A 21,287-nucleotide genomic window follows, 5' to 3' on the forward strand; every position below is an offset into this window, starting at 1 on the left:
AGCTCAAGGTGGACAAGGACCTGCCCTGCTCATTAAGCCATTTTCCGTACCTAGAATGGTGTCTGCCGCCTAGTAGATACTCATTATTGGTTGAATGAGTAAATGATGTTGGCCATATACAAATTCGTTCCAAACTTACATTTTAAAATTATGTCAGTAGCAGGCACACATCTTAAATTGTTATGTCACTCCGGTGCACTTCTTGCTGAAATTCAGAAGAGGAAGCTATTTGGTATGAAGCCAATAACGTCAGCTCAGAAATGAAAATTGAGTTATCACCTGCTGAGAGTCTCAGCCAAAAGCTTTTAGGAAACAGCGAGCTTCGCTGTGGCATGTCACTTGAAGCCTTGCCTACTAAGTAGATGTCCATCCTCGGCTAAGTCAGGAGAGTGTCCGGCCCATATGCGGTCGCCTGGATACGTAGGTGTATTTAGTAAACGAACGAATGAACGAATCCTAGCCACTGCAAAGCTGCAAAACCCTCGGGGATAGTGCTTGGCTTCTGTTAGTCTCACAGGTATTTTAATATTAGCTGAACAAATGAAATGACCAAAAAATAAATCGTGACTTTGTGTCAGGCGAATTTGGGAAGGCGGATGCGCTTTGGGTCCAGCTGTATGAGTTACATATACTCTCTGCGAAAAGTTAAGTAGGGTACGAACTCTGCAAGCTCACCGGTATCTAAAGCTTTGCACTGCGCGTGCGCCACCGTCCTAGCGCGACCTGCCCCGCCCGCTAGCTCCTGTTGGCTGTCTCTCGGAAGACCCGCCTCTTGAGAAGGAAAAACAGCTGCTTCCCGAATTGCCTGACGTTATGGGATGACCAATCAGAAGCAGCAATTTTCAGTCTTACCCAATGAGACTGGGTACGGGTCCTGGTCCGCGGAGTTTGATTTCGTCCTGTGATGCGGAAGTAGCTGTCCAGTCCTAGAGACTAGCAGGTGGGTTGGTTGGGCCGGATAAGAGGTGGGCGCGCTTCCCGTGGCGTTACCCTGGCTGAGCTTGAAGCTCCAGGGCTGGGCACTGGGTCGACCTCATATTCTTTGGTGAGGGTATTGTTACCGCTTGTGGCCTGCAAGCCGAGGCGAGCGGGTGGAAACTGGGTCGAGGTCTGGGTAGACGTCTGAGCGATCTGGACCAGGAGCAGCGCAGTCTGGAATTCGATTGAGGATTCCTAAGGCCCTCCGCTTGATGTTCCGGTGATTCCTAGGAGGCTCGGCTCCCGAAGAAGGTGAGCAAGCCCACCACACTGGGTTTGGAGAGCCCTAGGAAGCTTGTGGCCAAAGCGGGGGACGCGATCCGGCTCTGGTCACGGCCTGTTACTAGTTGGGTGACCAAGTCACGTCACCTATCTTGGAATTAATGCTCCTTATTTTAAAAGAGCGAGGAGGGATGGGCAGTACTTCGATATATGTGTGAGAAGAGCTACTGTTCATTTTTTAAAAACGTTGAGTCGGGCCATTGCCTGTTTTCAAGTGTCGGCTAAACTCACCCGTCTGCTAAGAGTCTCAGCCCAGAGCTTTCAGGAAAGAGCGAGCTTCGTCGTGGCATGTAACTTGAAGCCTTGCCTACAAGATGTCCAGTCTGTTGTTAATCGGTCCCTATTTACTAGCCCCATTCATAAGCTCAAACATCCTAGGATGTTTTAATGTAATTTAGCCAATAAATTGAAATTTCCTTTACAATCATTTCCCTTTCCTTCAGACTTCCTCGTCCTTCCTTTTTTTTGACTTCCTTCAAAATAATGCTGGCCAGGAGAAATTAGTTGATGGTGTAATATGTATCAAGAGGACTCTTCCAGGTTATTTAGTACAATTTGTGTGGCATTTATTTGTCAAGAGTAATATTTTCTAAAATTTTTCCCAAAGGCACCAAGAAACTGATAATGTTTCTTTGAATTGGCTTCTGTATTTGCTTCATCAATGTCTCTCATACTGAATATCTTAAGAGAGATGCTGGAATATTTTGGCGTTCCTGTAGACCAGGTAAATGTTTTTTAATGGATTGAAATGGATCTGTTGTATTTGTTCTTGGGTTTCGTTTTGAAAATGATTTATATGTAATCATTTGATTTAAGGCAAAAGTGTTGCTTCTTTTTAGGTGAAACAAAGGTAACTTTGCAATAGTATAGCTTTGATGGTTTGAGTTAGAAAAGGGAAAAGATTATTGAGAACATATTTACCTGATAGGACAAATGCCAAGAGAAGATACAAAGGAAGCAAAATATAGACATGACCTTCACAGAATTACATTTATTGCACAGATACATTAAAACTTCTATTTAAGGTAATTTGTAAACCAATATTTAAAGCTCAATAAATCCAGAATAAACCTAATGGAAAGAGGCTGACTTATGCCTGAGAATTAAAAGCTGTATTAGTCTGTTCTCATGTTGCTAATAAAGACATACCAGAGACTGGATAATTTATAAAGGAAAGAGGTTTAATTTGACTCACAGTTCCACATGGTTGGGGATGCTTTACAATCATGGCTGAAGGCAAATGAGGAGCAAAGTCACATCTTACCTGGTGGCAGGCAAGAGAGCTTGTGCCGGGGAACTCCTGTTTACAAAACCATCAAGTCTCATGAGACTTATTCACTACCATGAGAACAGTATGGGGGAAACTGCCTCCATGATTCAGTTATCTCCACCTGACCCTGCCCTTGACACATGAGGATACTTACACTTCAAGGTGAGATTTGGGTGGGGACACAGCCAAACCATGTCATAAGCAAATCCAATTTTGTCTACGTGTTGAACATCTACTGTATCTAACACAATATACTTGTTTCTGCATGTAATACAGAGGAGTAATACATGGTTGTTGTATTTATAATGCTTAAAATATGAGGAATAAGAAACAATAAAGATAACTATAATATGAGATTGACTATAAGGAAGACATAAAATATTATGGGGGCTTACAAAATGAGCCAGTCAGCTCTGTTTGGTGGGGTGAATTAGAAGAGAGTGGTCAAGGATAATTTAAAGATTTTTTAAAGCAAAAGTAAGTTGAAGAATCATGGTGCCATTATTATAAATGGGCATCTTAGTATGAGAAACGACTTAGAGTATGCAGATGAGGTGAGTCAGAGGTGATGTAAAAATATATAAATAGAAATATCTTGCAGACAATTGGATATGTAGTTTTAGAATGTAGGAAAGAAAAAGATTCTGTTTTGGGAGTTACCTGCATTGTTTTGATATTTAAAGCCATGGACTTTGATGATGGCAGATGTCCTTAGATGTGATTGAAACATTTTAAATTTCAATAATAGTGAAACTGAAGATAACAGCTGAACATTTGTTTTCATATGAGGTTATTGGTGCCCTTAAGCATTTCTGTACGTGGAGATAGGACTATGTTGGAGTAGTTTGAAGAATGTGAGGAAGTGGGATCAGCAACCTTCTTTTGAAAAGTTTGCTTGTGAAAAGAAACTGAGAGAGGCTGTCAACCTGAAGGGGCAGCAGGATGGAATTTTTGTTTTTATTTTAAAGTTAGAATTAACTTCAGCATATTTGTAATCACTCTGGAAGAAGCTTACAGACAGGAAGAAATTTAAGATACACATTAGGGAGTGATCGAGCAATGCCTTTGAGAAGATAGTTGGGCAGGGGATCTAATTAAAAAAGTCTTGGAAAGGAGAGAGACTGTCCTACCTTAAAGAACAGAATGAAAGTGAGAGATAGTGAAAAGAGATTTTTTTTTTTTTTTTTTTTTTTTTTTGAGATGGAGTCTTGCTCTATTGCCCAGGCTGGAGTGCAATGGTGCAATCTTGGCTCACTGCAACCTCTGCCTCCCAGGTTCAAGTGATTCTCCTGTCTCAGCCTCCTGAGTAGCTGGGATTACGGGAGCCTGCCAACATGCCCAACTGATTTTTTTTTTTTTTTTTTTTGAGACGGAGTTTCGCTCTTGTTACCCAGGCTGGAGTGCAATGGCGTGTTCTCGGCTCACTGCAACCTCCGCCCCCTGGGTTCAGGCAATTCTCCTGCCTCAGCCTCCTGAGTAGCTGGGATTACAGGCATGCACCACCATGCCCAGCTAATTTTTTGTATTTTTAGTAGAGACGGGGTTTCACCATGTTGACCAGGATGGTCTCGATCTCTTGACCTTGTGATCCGCCCGCCTCGGCCTCCCAAAGTGCTGGGATTACAGGCTTGAGCCACCGCGCCCGGCGCCCAACTGATTTTTATATTTTGTAGAGATAGGGTTTCACCATGTTGACGAGGCTGGTCTTGAATTCCTAACCTCAAGTGATCCGCCTGTGTTGGCCTCCCAAAGTGCACCTGGCCTGAAAAGAGATTTTGAATGGAGCTAAGTAAGAGAAATGAAGTTGAGGTATGTAAAGTTGAATTTCTCAGTTTTCTCAGTAAGAGCAGAGACAAGGTCACTTGCAGGTAATGAAGTGATGGTGGTAGGGACCTCAGAGATTGGAGACTGCTCCGGGCAATGTGATGTAGAATCTAACATGCTATGAAGGGATTTCAGAATACCTGTGAGAACCCAGCCGAAGTCATCATGAAGTTGTAGTTTTTCTAAATATTGTCATTTTGTGATTTTTTTTCCCCTAGCTAAGAGTAATTAGGGTAGTTTATTCATTAGCAGTGTGGGAGCACATAATATCAAAAGAGTGAACCATTTTTGAGTGGCATTGAACATATTACTGAAATAATGTGTTGGTAGGAAAATTAGTAAAGTCAAAATGTGGGTGCTAGACCAGGAATAGAGGGAAGATGAAATAATAAGAATGGTGAAGATGGCCAGGCGTGGTGGGTCAAATCCTACCATTTTAAGAGGCTGAGGCAGGCAGATCACTTGAGACCAGATTTTCAAGACCAGCTTGGGCAATACGAGGAAACCCTGTCTCTACAAAAAATACAAAAATTAACTGGGCATGGTTGTGTGCAACTGTGGTCACAGCTATTCCAGAGGCTGAGGTAGGAGGGTTGTTGAGTCTGGGAGGCGGAGGTAGCAGTGAGCCCTGATCATGCCCCTGCACTCTAGCTTGGGTGACAGAGTGAGACCCTGTCTCAAAACAAACCAAACAACCAACAAACAAAAAACCCCTGAAAGCAAACAACAAAAATGGTGAAGATGGCTACAGGCAATGAATGAATGAGAGGAAGAACAGGATTTTGTTAGGATGGAAACTGCTGAGCAAGATAGGAAGGTATCATTTAAGTTGAACAAGAGCTAACTCCTTGGGTGACTATATATGTCATAGGTGGCCCTCATGGTAGCAAAGCCTCTATGCCTGTGGTTCTTAGCAGGGGCATGCAGATGAATGGTCTGCAGAACACTTTAAATATAAATGCTCAATCCTCCAAATATTCTACAATTACTGGGGTCTATATCTTCTAGGCTGTGTAATCTAGTATGGTAGCCACTGGCCATTTCGAGTTCACTTTTAAGTACTCGAAATATCTGAATCGAGATCTTCTATAAGTGTAAACTATATAGGGATTTTGAAGACAAAAAATGTAAAATAATAGCAATATAAAAATACTGATTATCGGTTGAGCATCACTGTTTCAAAAATCTGAAAACTGAAATGCTCCCAAAATCCCAAACTTCTTGAGTGCCAGCATGATGACACAATGGGAAAATTTTACACCTGACCTTATGTGATGGGTCACAATCAAAACACAGGTACACAACTCACAGTTTGCCACACCTGCCCTTGTTGGTTGTTGCTGTTGTTTAACAGCTGAGATGGGCTAAGATGGGGATTTTGGTGATGCTCCTGTGCTGCTTAGTTCCCCTGAACACATTAGTTTTTCACAGTATTAATAGTATATTTTTTTGTTGTTAACTACTTATGTGTGTATAAGTGTAGAAAATGATTGCTTATCAGTTACACACAAATTCAGAGTCAGAAATGATAGTGATGCCAGACAACTACAGATTGTCCACATGGGTGGCTGAGGTAGTGACACCTTTGCTTTCTAATGGTACAGTGTACACAAACTTTGTTTAATGCAGGTAAGTATTTAAAACATTATATAAAATTACCTTCAGGCTGTGTGTCTAAGGTGTATATGAAATATAAATATATTTCGTGTTTAGACTTGGGTTCCATCCCTAAGATTCCTTATTATGTATATGCAAATATTCCAAAATTTTAAAAAATGTGAAATCCACAACACTTCTGGTTCCAAGCATTTTGTATATGAGGGATGTTCAATCTGAATTTACGTATTGAGTGAAATAATAATACATATTAAGAAAATTAACTTCACTTAGTTCTTTCATGTTGTATGTAGCTACTAGAATATTTAATTTACGTGTGTGGCTAGTGTTATATTTCTTTTGAAGAACGTATTAGGTGATTCTTGTGTACTCATGGTTGATAATCACTGCCCTGAAGGATGCTAAAGGAATACATGCCTGTCTCTGTCCTCAAGGAGTTCACGATCTAATGGGGGAAAACAACTGCAAGTGAAACAAAGTCACATATAATTATGTGTTCTATTATATGGTACTCATTGGAACTAGTTTAGAACTGAATAGAGTTTAGGAAGCTCTTGAGAGTGGAAATAATTAAATTTGTAGTGGATTTCGAATTGGATATTTAAAGACAGGTGTAAACTGAACCAGCACTGGGACTAGAGTTAGATCAGGGCCCTCTATGGGTGAAGCATGGCAGTTAAGATGCTATATTGGATTGGGTTTAAGACAATAAGGAAGACTGCTTAACTCAAAAGAACTTTTATCCCTGTTCATGAATACTGTGATATTAATTTGAGTAGGTAGAATAGAACCAAGTGGTAGAGGACTTTAAAGGATGATTGGAAAGAATGTGGAGTGCATAGATTATGTTGTGGAGACAGGGCTGACAGAAGTGAAACATTGTGAAGCTAGTTGATGGAACCAATATTCAATGTTAGACTCTGATCAGAATAATTTAGAGCTGTTGGCATCTAAAAGCAGAAGAATAGCATGGCTGTGCAGAAGAATTCTATGTGCTGATGACTTTCAAATCCTTCTTTTTAGCCTTAGAAAGTCCTATGCCTTCGATTTTTTACCTATAGCATGTATTCTGTATCCCAGTGATTCCCAACCCCAGTTTTCTAATCAGTTTTTGTACTGAGTTCTACAACGGTGTGTCCATTTGATTTCTGTATATACTGTTCATTGGAAGTTTTAACAAGGATGCTAATAGGATGCTACCTATATCTGTTCCTCATAATACACATTGTCTTTGTTATGGGATCTTAGGAAAAATGTCCAATTTTATTATGTCATATCTGTTGGTGGGTGGGGGTTAGTTCCTGTGGCAATGGTTTACGCCAGTTTGGGAAGCTCATGCTAAAGGACAAAGTGTTATTTGAGTTATAGTAGCAAATTTTCACTTCTCATACCTTTTCCAGAGCTGACTGCCAGCAGATATCTTTCACTTTATGTAACTAACTCTTTGAATTGTCTAGGACCTGATTTACTTATTCCCTTTTTCATTTCTCCTTTAAAGGAGATTACATATGTATACTCTGTATTACCTCATGGCTTGATAAATTGAAATTGCCAATTTTTGATTGGGCAAAAGATGGGGGAGAGGATGTGATTTTTTTTGAACCAAGTTTCCCCCAGGATATTTGGATATTATCAGAAACAGAACAAAATGAATTGTGCTTTTTTTTTTTTTTGAGACGGAGTTTCGCTCTTGTTACCCAGGCTGGAGTGCAATGGCGCGATCTTGGCTCACTGCAACCTCCACCTCCTGGGTTCAGGCAATTCTCCTGCCTCAGTCTCCCGAGCAGCTGGGATTACAGGCACGTGCCACCATGCCCGGCTAATTTTTTGTATTTTTAGTAGAGACGGGGTTTCACCCTGTTGACCGGGATGGTCTCGATCTCTCGACCTCGTGATCCACCTGCCTCGGCCTCCCAAAGTGCTGGAATTACAGGCTTGAGCCACCGCACCCGGCCGCTGAATTGTGCTTTTTAAAAGATCTTTCTGGAATGTATTTATGTTTGCTACCATCTTTTTTTTAGACAAATATTCATAAAGTTCAATTCTTTGAAGAAAGTCTCTGCCACTCTATATTTCTTTTTAAAAATAAATGCTAATTTACAGGACTCCCTGTATTTAAAAAAAAAATGTCACCGTATCTTCTTACATCTCCTTTTTTCATACTTATATAAACCTGCTTAATCAGAGTGCATTTTAATTAATACTTTATGTTTAAAATAGGTTTTACTGATTTGGGAAAATAAAGACTATGGATCAGCTAGGAGTATTGTTCGGATTATTGGGAAAATGCTTCCATTAGAACCTTGTCAAAGACCTAATTTTGAGGTAAGTCGGTCCACATAAATTGTTTAAGTACCAAGTACAAAATAATCCTAGGTACTCTTACAGACATAGAGTAGAACAACAAAGGAAGAAATGTCTCCTGCAAGCCAAAAGCCTTTAGTTTACCGTGGGGAACAAGCCATTTCACGTATGTTTTTGTGGTGGTGTTTATTTAATTACAATCATGTATCATTTAATGATGGGGATACTTTCTGAGACATGCCTTGTTCAGTGATTTTTTGTCATTATGAAAACAGCACAGAGTATACTGGCATAAACCTAGATGGTATGTAGCCTACTGTGCACCCATGCTCTATGATATGGCCTGTTGCTTCTAGTCTGCAAACCTGTACGGCATGCCACTGTACTGAATACTTAGGCAGTTGTTACACAGTGGTGTTTGTGTATCTAAACAGAAAAAGTACAGTAGCAAGGCAGTAAAAAGATAAAAAATGTTAAATCTGTATAGGGCACCTGCCATGAATGGAGGATGGGAAGTTGCTTTGGGTGAGCCTGTGAGTGGTGAGGGATTTGAAGGCCTAAGACATTACTGTACACTGCTGTAGACTTTATCAACACTGTACACTTAGGCTAGACTAAATTTATAAAAAAACTTTTCTTCAATAATACATTAAACTTAGCTTACTGTAACTTTTTCTTATGTTTTCATTTTTAAAACACTTTTTGACTCTTCTGTAATAATACTTATTTTAAAACACACATTTTACAGCTACACAAAAATATTTTTTATATTCTTATTCTATAAGCTTTTTTTTTTTTTTTTTGAGACAGAGTATCACTCTGCTGCCCAGGCTGGAGTGCAGCAGTGCGATCTTGACTCACTGCAACCTCCACCTCCTGGGTTCAAGCAATTCTCTGCCTCAGCCTTCTGAGTACCTACCTTCTGAGGGGTTACAGGTGCCTGCCACCATGCCTGACTAATATTTTGTATTTTTAAAAGAGTCGGGTTTCACCATCTTGGCCAGGCTGGTCTCAAACTCCTGACCTCATGATCCACCTGCCTCAGCCTCCCAAAGTGCTGGGATTACAAGTATGAGTCACTGTACTCGGCCAAGATTTTTATGATCTAAAAAATTTTTAAATTTTTTATACTTTTAAAAGTTTTTTGGTGAAACTAAGACACAAGCACACACACATTAGCCCAGGCCTACGCAGGGTAGAATCATCAATGTCACTGTCTTGTACCTCTACATGTTGTCCTATTGGAAGACCTTCAGTGGCAATAACGTGTGGAGCTGTCATCTCCTATGATAACAATACCTTCTCCTGGAATACCTCCTGCAGGACCTTCCTGATACTGTGTTATAGGTAATTTTTTTTTTTTTTTTTTTTTTGAGACAAGGTCTTGCCGTCACCCAAGCTGAAGTTCAGTGGTGTGATCCTGGCTGCAGCTTCAATCTCCTGGGCTTGAGTGATTCTCTTACCTCAGTCTCCTGAGTAGCTGGGACTGCTTAGGAGGTGTGCACCACAACATCTGGCTTTTTTTTTTTTTTTTGGTAGAGATGGGATCTTGCTATGTTGCCCTGGCTGGTCTCGAACTCCTGGCCTTAATTGATCCTCCTGCCTTGGCCTCCCAAAGAGCTGGGAGTACAGGTATGCACCACTATACCCAGGCAACATCTTTTTTTTGAAGTAGAAGCAGTACACTCTAAAACAATATAAACAGTATGATATAGTAAACACTAGGTGATAGGAATATTTCAGTTTCATTATAATCTTATGTGACCCCATTATATGCAGTCTGTCATCAACCTAAATGTTATATGGTACGTGCCTGTAATGACATTCACAGATGGACAAGTTTGAACAATACCTGAAGAGCTTATTTGATTTGATTTTGCATTTTATGATAGATGAAGTTAACCAGGAGAGAGAATATTGCTTAGTGCTTAGACTTTAGCATAACATTTTCCCTAGTGTTCTTTCTTGCTAACAAGTGCATGTTTTCTATTGAATATCCTTTCTCTTTTTCTTTTGGTTTGTTAACGTATTTAATACCATGGAGCGTGTGTCTTCTCCTGACTCCCTGCGGAGCTCTGACTTTTTTTTCTTTTTTTACTTTAGTTGATCCCGCTCTTGAACTCTGTAGACTCTGATAATGGTGGATCTATGGTTCCATCTTTTGCTGACATTTTGTGTGTGGCAAATGATGAAGAAGCCAGTTATCTCAGATTTCGGTAATTTTATATGCTTACCTTGGAAAGTGGGCTATAACCTGAATTTCTTGCATGTGTCAAAGCTTGTTCAGATTGATTGAGCTTTTTTGTTTTGTTTATCTTCAAACTGTGCTGTGTTTTGCTATATCTTCCTAATGAAGAAGACTGGCTGTTTTTCATCTTTGCAGCCAGTTTTTTTTTTAATGCACATTGAAACCTAACACTAGGCTTAGGAGGGAATGGATATTAAAGGGATATTAGAATCATATCTTTAGCCAAACTTACATAGTGTTTACTGTGCACCAGGCAATGATGTTAAATACATTTCAAATTTGGATGTGTTACTCCTAGGGAGTATTACCTTACATGTTAGTATATTCAGATACAGGCTCTAAGCACAGTAAGTGTCAATTATTTAAGTATTCTGGCTCATTTTATTATGCATCAAACTGGCACCAATTTTCAAATAGTTAAAAGAACATACATTTAACCCTAACATAATCCTGAATGTAAGGCTCTTTATTAACTTATATAGAACTTTTAAATAAATTAACTCACCTGCATTTGAAGTTAATAAGTAGAGCAATTGCAGGATAATTATTTTTGTTTTCTAATCTAAAAGCTAGGTTTGTTTTGTTCATTCCCTGGTCACTGACTGATCTTCTGTTGGAGGCCACATTCTGTTTATATTGGGAATACAAAGCTAAATAAAATATTTTGCTTATCCTCAGTGACTCTAGAAACAATCACGGGGGATAGAGAGTAGCTTTTTTTTTTGTGATGAGTCTCACTTTGTTGACCAGGCTGGAGTGCAATGGCGCGATCTCGGCTCACCGCAACCTCCGCCTCCCAGGTTCAGGGGATTCTCCTGCCTCAGCCTCCCTAGTAGCTGGGACTGCAGGGATGCGCCATCATGCCCAGCTAATTTTTTTTTTTTTTTAAATTTTAAAATAGAGATGGGGTTTTGCAGGTCTCGAACTCCTGGCCTCAGGTGATCCAACTGCCTCAGCCTCCCAAAGTGCTGGGATTACAGGCATGAGCCACCGTGCCCGGCCTGAGAGTAGATTTTATTTTGTTTTTTTTTTTGTCTCTTGATTTTCACATAAGAGTGTAAGAGTTTATTACTGTTTTTATTGGAAATATATCCTCCCTTTGTTTCTTATTTTTTTAACGCACAGAAATAGTATATGGAAAAATGAAGAAGAGAAAGTGGAAATTTTCCATCCTTTGCAACTAGTTTGGGATCCACTGTCACCTGCTCTAAGACAGAAAAAAACCATGAGAAATGATCAGCCTGTAAATGAAGCTGCGATTAAAAAAATAGCTGCTCTTGAAGATGAGCTGACTTTTCTTCGCTCTCAGATTGCAGCAATTGTGGGAATGCAGGAACTGAAAAACAGTGCAAATTCTAGTAAGTAACACTAGGATTTTTGTTTCAGTTAGATGATACTCATGGTATAGCCTGTTGCTCATTGGCTACCAACCTGTACAGCATAATACTATACTGAATATAGTACATGTAGTAGCATACAGGAACAGCAAGTATTTAAGCAAGTACAATTCTGAATAAGTACCATGAAAACATTAAATGTATCATAAAAGGATGTTGGATGTACAAAATTATTGTATCTTCTGTCTATTCAGAATAAATTAAGACACATTTGTAGTGAGGGGATGGCTTTGATTTAAAGAAGAATTAGCTATAGTATACTAGAATATTGTATTTTTGTATTAGAAAGTCTTCTAAGTAAGCTTTTCTAACTGTTCATAAAAGCATTAGAGATTAAAGAGGAAGAATACATTGGTTTGAAAGAGGATATAGGTTTGAGGGATCATACGGTTATAGTTTTTAGTTATTGCTGCTATACTTCCACCAAGTTGAGTGAGTAATGTTTTCCAGATGATTGTTTTATAAATTTATAGAGATATAACTTGCTTTAAACATATGCACATACACATAAACAAAACATGTATGTATTTGTGTATAAAATGTGAGGCAATGTAGATACTGAGTGCTTTTCACAACAGATTTGGATGTAAAGGGCTGTCTGTAAACATAATTGCTACACATTTTAAAATATATATGTACATATACAAATGTCTAAATATGCATATATAATTTGATATATATTTATAGTGTATATAACATAATTTACATAAAACACGTTATATGTTACAATAACATATTTATACATAATAAATAAAATGATATGTAACTACACACAGTTTTCTTAAGCAATAGTCATGTTTACCCACAGCCCTTTAGGAGCTAGTCTATTGTGGAAAAGTTAAATACTAAGTATCCATCTTTTAGCTTTGCCTAGAAAATAATATGCTTGTTTCTCCCATGTCATTATAGAGTGAATGCATCAATTTGTATTTCTAGCTACAAGTTGTTGATTATGTTTTAGCTTTTTAAAATAGAGGATGAAGTTCAGAGTGTATGTGAATTACTGAAAAAACACATTTTTGTTTGTTTGTTTGTTTAAAATGCATTTCCCCTCCCCACCCTGCTCTTGGACCTAGACTGAAAATTTCTAACTGGATGAAAAATGAATTCACAATTTGGCTTGACTTTTAAAGAAATTACTAAGCAGATGGGATTGATTCTCTTTCCTTGCTAACATATCACTACTTTTAGTAGCATTACAGAAATTGCTTCTGTTTTGGTTTAAATAGTGTTATTAATATATATTATGTTAGAGATTTAATTGTGCATGATTTTTTAACAGACGACTTTGTTTTTAGGTTCCTTTGGCCTGAATGACAGGCCCATTAATTTGGGCCAATTGTCATCATCGTGGGCTGCTCATCCGAGTGTGGAGCCAGATCAGTTTCCAAGTTCAGTGTTTTCTTCTCCTCCTCCTCCACCACCACTTCCTCCTCAGTTTTCATCTCTCCAACCATCATATTTTCCTCCCATACAACCAGGATCTAATAATATTTGTGACTCAGATAATCCAGCTACTGAAGGGAGCAAGCAGAACCCGGCTGCTAATGAGACCAGTTTTAGTCACCATTCACAAAGCCAGAGAAATAAGGATATTCCAAACATGTTGGATGTTCTAAAGGATATGAATAAGGTTAAGCTTCGTGCAGTTGAGCGGTATGTTGTAATTTGAAAGGTGAACTGAAATTTTGCCAATGATATGTTTAGAAAAATTATTATGTTTATGAAAATTAACATGTCTTTTTTCTTACTCTTTTTTACCCCTGAATACCTCTCCCAGAGATAACGACATTCATTTATTTTTGACTATTTCTTCTTCTAGTCTTTTACCACTATATTTTTGAAACAACATACTTTAGATATTTCTTGATATTTTAATTATATTGACTTCTAATTGTAGGATATTAGGAATATATTTTCTTAGATATTCTACTCAGGACACACACACACACACACACATCTTGCTACGTCTTCCCGAAGTAGTTAAACCATAATCTTTAGTTAAATGAGTATTCAGAATTAATATCCTTATTATAACAGTAAACATCCACAGCAAGCTATTTTTCATATTGTCACCCAGACTGGAGTTCAGTGTTGAAATTACGGCTCACTGCAGCCTTGACCTCCTGGGTTCAAGTGATCTTCCCACCTCAGCTTCCTTAGTAGCTGAAACTACAGGCATGGGCCACCATACCTGGCTAAGTTTTGTATTTTTTTGTAGAGATGGGATTTTGTTATGTTGCCCAGGCTGATCTCAAACTCCTGAGCTCAAGGGATCCGCCCATGTTGACCTCCCAAAGTGCTGGGATTATAGGTGTGAGCCACTGTGCCTGGCCCCATTTCATATATTTTGACTACATTTTGTTTGTTGAATTTTTTTTTTTTTGGAGTTAATAATTGCCTCTCTGAATTCTATTTGTGTGTGTGTGTGTGTATGTGTGTGTGAGAGTGTGTGTGTGTGTGTGTGTGTGTGTCTGTGTGGTGAAAAAACATAATGAGTTCTATTCTGTTAACACCTTTCTAAGTGTATAAGACAGTATTTGTTAACCATAAGCACAATGTCGTAACAGATCTCTATAGCTTTTTCATCTTGCATAACTGAAATTTTATACTCATTGAACAGTAACTGCTTCCCTCCCCGTCATCCCCTGGCAGCTGCCTTTCTTCTTTCTACTTTCATAGTTCAATTACTTTTTTATTTTATTTTATCTTATTTAAAAAAAAAATAGAGACAGGATCTCACGATATTGCTTGGGCTGGTCTTGAACTCCTGGGCTCAAGCAATACTCCTGCCTCAAAGTACTGGGATTACAGGCAAGAGCAACTGTGCCTGGCCAAGTTGGATTACTTTAGATACTTCATATAAGTGAATCATGCAGCATTTGTCTTTTTGTGACTGGCTTATTTCACTTAGCATACTGTAGATGCTATTGTAGGTATATACCCCATTTCTTAATCCAGTCAACTGTTGATAGACATTTAGTTTGCTTCCATGTCTTGGCTATTGTGAATAGCGCTGCAACGAATGTGCAGATATCTCTTTGAGATCCGGATTTCACTTCTTTTGGATAAGTACCCAGAAGCGGGATTGCTGGAACATAGGGTAGTTCTATTTCTAATTTTTGGATGAGCATCCATTCAGTTCTCGCGATTCTTCTCGAGGATCCCTCTGTGCCCCTGCTGCAGTCTGCCTTGTGGCTTTCTCTGCCTGCTACACTGCCGCTATCCTAAGGGTTTCCTTCACTGACATCTTGAGCATTCTTTTGCCCTTTTTTTCTGTGTTACCTCACTGATTTCCTAAATGTCATATCTTCCTATAACTTCCTGAGAAACATGAAAGGTAGATTAGTTTAATACTTTGCATGTCTGAAAATGTTCTTTTATTCTTACATTTAATTGCTAGTTCAGCTGTGTATAGAAATAGCACAGAAAATAATTTTTCCTCAGAGTTTTGAAGACATCGTTCCTTTGAATTTTAGCTCTTGGTGTCCCCGTCGAGAGGTTGATGTCATCATGATTCCTAGTACTATGTGTGATCTTTTCTTGCAGCATTTTAGATTTTCTCATTAGTCCTGGTGTTCTGAAACTGCATGTAGATGTGCCCTGGAAAGTTCTTTTTAAATCGATTATTCTGGGCACTCATGGGCTCTATCATTCTAGAGTTTTATGTCTTTCATTTTGGGGAACCTCTTAGAAACATATTTCTGATAATTTTCTCTCATTCTGTCTCTTTGCTCTCTCTGGAATTCCTACGTTGAATGCCAGAATTACTCCTCTAGTCTTTGTATCTTTCCTTTACTATTTTCTCTCTCTTTGCCTTTTTATAGTACATTTTAAGAACAACCTGTAATTCACCTTTTAATCCTCATTTGCAGTTTTCCCTGCCATCATATTTTCAATTTTTTTTTTGAGATGAAGTCTCACTGTCTTGCCCAGGCTGGAATGCAGTGACACAATCTTGGCTCACTGCAACCTCTGCCTCCTGGGTTCAAGTGATCCTGCTGCCTCAGCCTCCCTTGTAGCTGGGCCTTCAGGTGCACACCACCATGCCCAGCTAATTTTTGTATTTTTAGTAGTGACAGGGTTTCAGCATGTTGGCCAAGCTGGTCTTGAACTCCTGACCTCAAGTGATCCACCAGCCTCAGCCTCTCAAAGTGCTGAGATTACAGGTGTGAGCCACCATGCCCAGCCCTCATTTTTAATTTTTAAGAGCTGTTTCTTTTTCTTCAAATGCTTCTTTTTAAAATCTTATTGCTTTTGTTGGTCTTATCCCACTGACAGTATTAAAAGTGTAGTTTTAAGTTTTCCTCTCTTCTTGCATTACTCTATTTTTTGTGAGTTTCTTTTTTTCCTCTTAGTTTTGATCTCTGTCTTTAGTTTTGTAGCCTTATGTAAACATTCTTATTTAAAAATGAGGCAAGGAAAAGCTGATTGCATGTTCTTTGCGTGGGGTGGGCTCATCAACTTGGAGGGGCTTCACAATTTAGTGATTAGGGAGAAGACTTTTTGTTTGCCACACCCCGGAGCTGTATGTCTTCTCTTTTGGTCTACAACATTAGAAAGTTTTTCAGTATCCTTCATGGTCTAGAGGGAAGGGGATTACACAGCGGGTGCAAGCCAGGCAGCAAAGCACACTGCCATGTGTGTACCTATGCAACAATCTTGCATGTTCATCACATGTACCCCAAAACCTAAAATGCAATAAAAAAAAAAAAAAAAGAGAAAAAGGATAAACGTGCTATCATGTTCCAAAAAAGTCGGTAACTAAATATAAATGCGGCTGTGCTTTTTCCCACAGCTACAGAGATAATTAAGTGTTCTCCAGGTTTTAATACTGTGTGGAATTACAATGCTCTTCACAATTAAAAAAAAAAAAAGTCATCTATAATTTGTTTCCGTCTATCACTGCTGCCTTCCACCCACAGTAATGATGTTCGTCTCCATGACTCCATTGAAAACTGCTTCACCAGAGACTCCATGTGGCTAAATCCACTGATCTCTTCGCATTGCTTGTCTTACTTGATCATTGGCAGGATTTGATATAGCCCATGGTCCCCACCTCCCTGGAGCACTTTTTTTACTTGGTTTCTGGGAAAGCTTACCCCCAGGTTTCCTGTGACCTCATCAGCGATTCCTTCTTATTCCTTTAACTCTTCTTCCTGGAGCTGGCCTTTAAATCTTTAAGTACCTGGTCCAGACATTAGCCCCCTCTCTTCTCTGTCTATGCTGTTTCCTTTGGAGAGCTATGCTTGGTCCCAACTAGATCTTGTACTGGTGATCTCATACAGCAACCTAGTCCTATGGCTCTAAATACCAGCTGTATGCTTATGACTCAGACACTGATTTTTCTAGCCCTGACCTCTCCTTTGAGCCCAGGTACATATACCCACATGCCTATTTAATATCTTTATTTGCCTGCCTCAAGGTATCTCAAGTTTCACGGGTCCAAAACAAGACTTTTCCTTCCTACCTGTTCTTATCCATCACCTCAAAAATCTGTTCTTTCCCATGTCGTTTGCATCTCAGCAAATGGTAACACTATCACCTGATATGCTTAAGATCTAGGAAGCATCCTTCATCTTTGTTTTCCTTTCTGTCTTCCACCCTAACATTAGCGCATAGCTCAGTTCTTTGAACCTTCTTCACCTCCACTGCCATCTCCCCAGGCTAAGCCCGTTCTTATCTAGCTTGGACTTCTGCAGCAGTCTCCTCAGTGGTCTGCTTTCATTCTTGCCTCGTTATTTATTCTGCACAAAGTGACCAGCATGATCCTTTAAAAACTGAAGTCATATCACACCATTCTCCTGCTTCAGACTCTTCTGTGGGTTTCCACTGTGCTTGGAATCAGTTCCAGAGCGCTTGCTATGCCCGTAGGTCCCTCCAGGCTCCAGCCCTCGCTTCTCTCGCTGAGCTCCTCTCCTATGTCCCATGTTGCCCACTGCTCTCCAGCTGCACTTGGTTTCCTTTTCCATTTCTCACACATGCCGAGCTCCTTCCTGATACACCCTCGAGATGTTTACACTAAAACTGACCCTGTGCCATTTTCTTAAAGAGGATGTCACTTCCTTAAAGAGGCTTTTCCTGGTCATATCTCATCTAAAGTGCTTCTGTCCCTAGTCACTATTACATCTCCATTCATTCGAGACAGGGTCTTGCTCTGTACTGCACCCTTGACCTCCGCTCAAGTGATCCTCCTGCCCTAGCCTCTCAAGTAGTTGCCTGGTTAATTTTTGAATTTTTCGTAGAGACACGGTCTTGCTATGTTACCCAGGCTGGTCTTGAACTCCTGGGCTCAAGCAGTCCTCCTGCTTTGACTTCCTGAAGTGCTGGGATTACAGGCATAAGCAACCGTGCCCAGCTGCTGTTTTGTTTTATTCACATTTATTACCATCCAAATCATCTTGCTTACTTGTATATTGTGTATTGATGATAATCTTGCTGTAAGAATTGGGAGCAGAATACTCTCAAAGCATAAAATGGAGCTAGACGTATTCGTGGGCATTCAATGAAGATTCAATGAATGAACGACCAAACAAATGAAGTTTGCCTTTTTTTTTTTTTTTAATTGGAACAGACAAGTGCTACATTGCTGTTCCAGAACTTCTAGTCCTTTTAAAAGTTCTTATTTATTTGAATTTTCCTACCCATTAAAAAATTAGAAAATTAAAATAATAAAGATCTTCAGTGTAGTGACTTCTGACAAATCTCAGGTTCCAACAAGATTATGGCAGAGTCCCAAGCCACATGGGCTCTTGGTTTTCTGATTCTTCATTGATTGTGCCCTCCAGATTCCTTATTCCATTGCAAAAATTTCTTGAAGATTAATTAGATTGTTTTCAATCTCTTGAAGACTAATTGTAGGATATTATGCTTGTATTCCTGCTATGTTTGTCAAAAAGGAGTTAAAATCCCATCAAGGTTTTAATAAATTCAATTTCTTTAAAAAACAGGTCACCTGGTGGTAGACCCATTCATAAGAGGAAAAGACAGAATTCACACTGGGATCCAGTTTCTTTAATATCTCATGCACTTAAGCAGAAATTTGCATTTCAAGAAGATGATTCTTTTGAGAAAGAAAATAGATCTTGGGACTCTTCCCCATTTTCTAGTCCAGAAACTTCAAGGGTAAGCTATACTAATATAAAATTAATTTTTCAGTTTTCTCAGGTGTACTGTTCATGATACAGCTTTGTGTTCATGTTCTCTTGAAATAATTGTGCAGAAGGGGCTATATAGTTGTTTATTGATGGTACTGATGTTTCTGGGTTTTTTGTTGTTGTTAGTATTATATGCTCATTTTCATTTTTAGCCTATTAGGTTTTTTTGGAACAAAATACTTAATTTGAAAAATGCTTGTGCATATGTTAATAATGACTTACCTTAGACAGGTGCCAATTTGATATTGCCATCTGTACTATGAACTGGGTGTCTGAAACTTTGAGAGGACCAGGGAAGAACGGGGCAATAGATTTACCCTAACCATATGGAATGTGAATACGCCAAGATTTTTCTCAGTCAAATATAAAGACTTTGGATTATCTTGTTGAATGTCATGTTAACTCTGCATGTAAAAAAGCAAATGGGGTTATAGTTACCATTAGTGACAGCACTTACCAGATGCCTAGAAGGACAGACACTGGATTTTAAGCATTTGAGCTTTAAAATTCCTTACTTGAATTCTCTTTTCTTAAACTTAGAAGTAATTCTAATTTTGGGGTGCTTTTCACATGTCTTAATTTAGTTAAGGTAGTATTAATATGTAAGAAGCAGCCCTGGGAATAAGTGGGTTGTGGAAGAGGGACAGCATCTAAAGTCAGCTAGATAGCATTGAGGAAGGACCAACATCAGCAGAGGAAGAGACTGGAAAACTCAGATGCATTGAGCCCTCGAAGAGTGTAACAGAGCAGGGGGCTTGTTCCCACATTCCCACTCCAGTGTGTGCAGCCTTGGAGCTCACCACTGTGTGTGTGTGTGTGTGTGTGTGTGTGTGTGTGTGTGTGTGTGTGTGTACTATGTCTGATGTTTAGCATGTTGACTTAGAAAATTATATTCTTTTAAATGTAAGAAGGCAAAGTTCACTTTAGAACTATTACCATAAAAATGCAAGTCTAAAACAAATGTTTAATTTTAACGTTTGTATAGCAATTTGTAACTTGCAAAGTACTTTTTTTACTCACTCATCTCACTTGATCTTCATAGCAGTACTCCCCATTCCCCCATAAAATAGGTGAATATTACTTGTTTTACACATGAGGAAAATGAGCCATGTAGTGCCTATAATTCCATATCTAAGGGGCAGAGCAGAGACTAGAACTTGGTTTCTTACAACTTCAGGATGTTTGAAAACCTGCAGTTATCTAAGAAAGTCCGGTAGGTGGGACACACTGTTTCCCAGTGATGGTGGATAAATGAAGTATTACTAGCTTGTCATTTACTGCTTCCTGTTAGTTCAGTGTCTCTTAGCACTTTCTAACCAAGTATTTTAGAGAATCATCTTTTTTCCTTTAAACATATTTTGTGCATTTAATTTCAGGCCGGACATGCAGGGACTCAAATTTTAGTTGCCTAAGAGCTCAGTCTGTGCCACTGGGAGTGTCTCATTCACTTTTGTCTTTGGCTTTGAGCGTAGTGCCTGATACATAGCCAAATAACTATGTATTATAGTAATACATACAGTAAATAAATATTGTAAATTAAACTTCAAAGGGTCATTTGACCTTTGTCTTTCCATTCTTTTTTTTTTTTGCTATTAGAATAATTTCTGTGTTAATTATTTGCTTTATTTCAGTTTGGATGTCACATTTCACAGTCAGCAGGACAGTGAACTAAAGAAGAAACGGTCAGCACAAAAGCTGTTGACCAAGGTATTAGCAACACAAGCCTTCTAAACTCAAGGATTTAAACTCAACTTAAGGTTAAGGCTTAAACTTCTAAAACTTCTTCCTGGATGATACATTATTCTTATAAACTGATGTGAACTGTTAAAGACTAAAAGTAGAAGTATTTAAAGACTCTTCTTGACAAGTTTTGCCTACACTTGCGATGCAATTATGTGTGCCTTTCATTTCTGTTTCCTTTGTTCCTTTTGACATTTACAGTCTGTTCTTCTTTACATAGAGTTTAAAATAAACATTCCTTTTGAACTTGCTTGTGTTTTGTAGCAATTCAGATTCATGTTTTCTCACCACATAGTCTGACCTTTTTTTTTTCTTTCTTGAGAAGGAGTTCCATAGGTAGAGTTTCTTGGATAATAGAAATGAAACATAAATTTGCAACAGATATTTTGTCCCTCTTCACCCACATACTAATGTGATATGGAAATTTACATGTTTCCCTGGACCCTTGAGACTGCAACAGCCAGGGAGCT

At 38.8% G+C, this 21,287-nt stretch overlaps 1 protein-coding gene across 1 annotated transcript; it reads left to right on the forward strand.

Annotated features, from left to right (window-relative positions):
- Window positions 1-642: 642 nt before the first annotated feature.
- Window positions 643-21,067, forward strand: MTFR2 (mitochondrial fission regulator 2). The gene is made up of 8 exons (XM_010343026.3): window positions 643-1,230; window positions 1,868-1,984; window positions 8,192-8,296; window positions 10,379-10,491; window positions 11,649-11,881; window positions 13,219-13,576; window positions 18,871-19,045; window positions 20,709-21,067. The coding sequence occupies exons 2-8, from the start codon at window positions 1,922-1,924 to the stop codon at window positions 20,742-20,744; spliced, it is 1,083 nt and encodes a 360-aa protein (XP_010341328.1). The 5' UTR covers window positions 643-1,230; window positions 1,868-1,921; the 3' UTR covers window positions 20,745-21,067.
- Window positions 21,068-21,287: the final 220 nt, after the last annotated feature.

Source organism: Saimiri boliviensis, chromosome 4 (genome assembly GCF_048565385.1).
Source record: "Saimiri boliviensis isolate mSaiBol1 chromosome 4, mSaiBol1.pri, whole genome shotgun sequence".
Lineage (NCBI taxonomy): Eukaryota > Metazoa > Chordata > Mammalia > Primates > Cebidae > Saimiri > Saimiri boliviensis.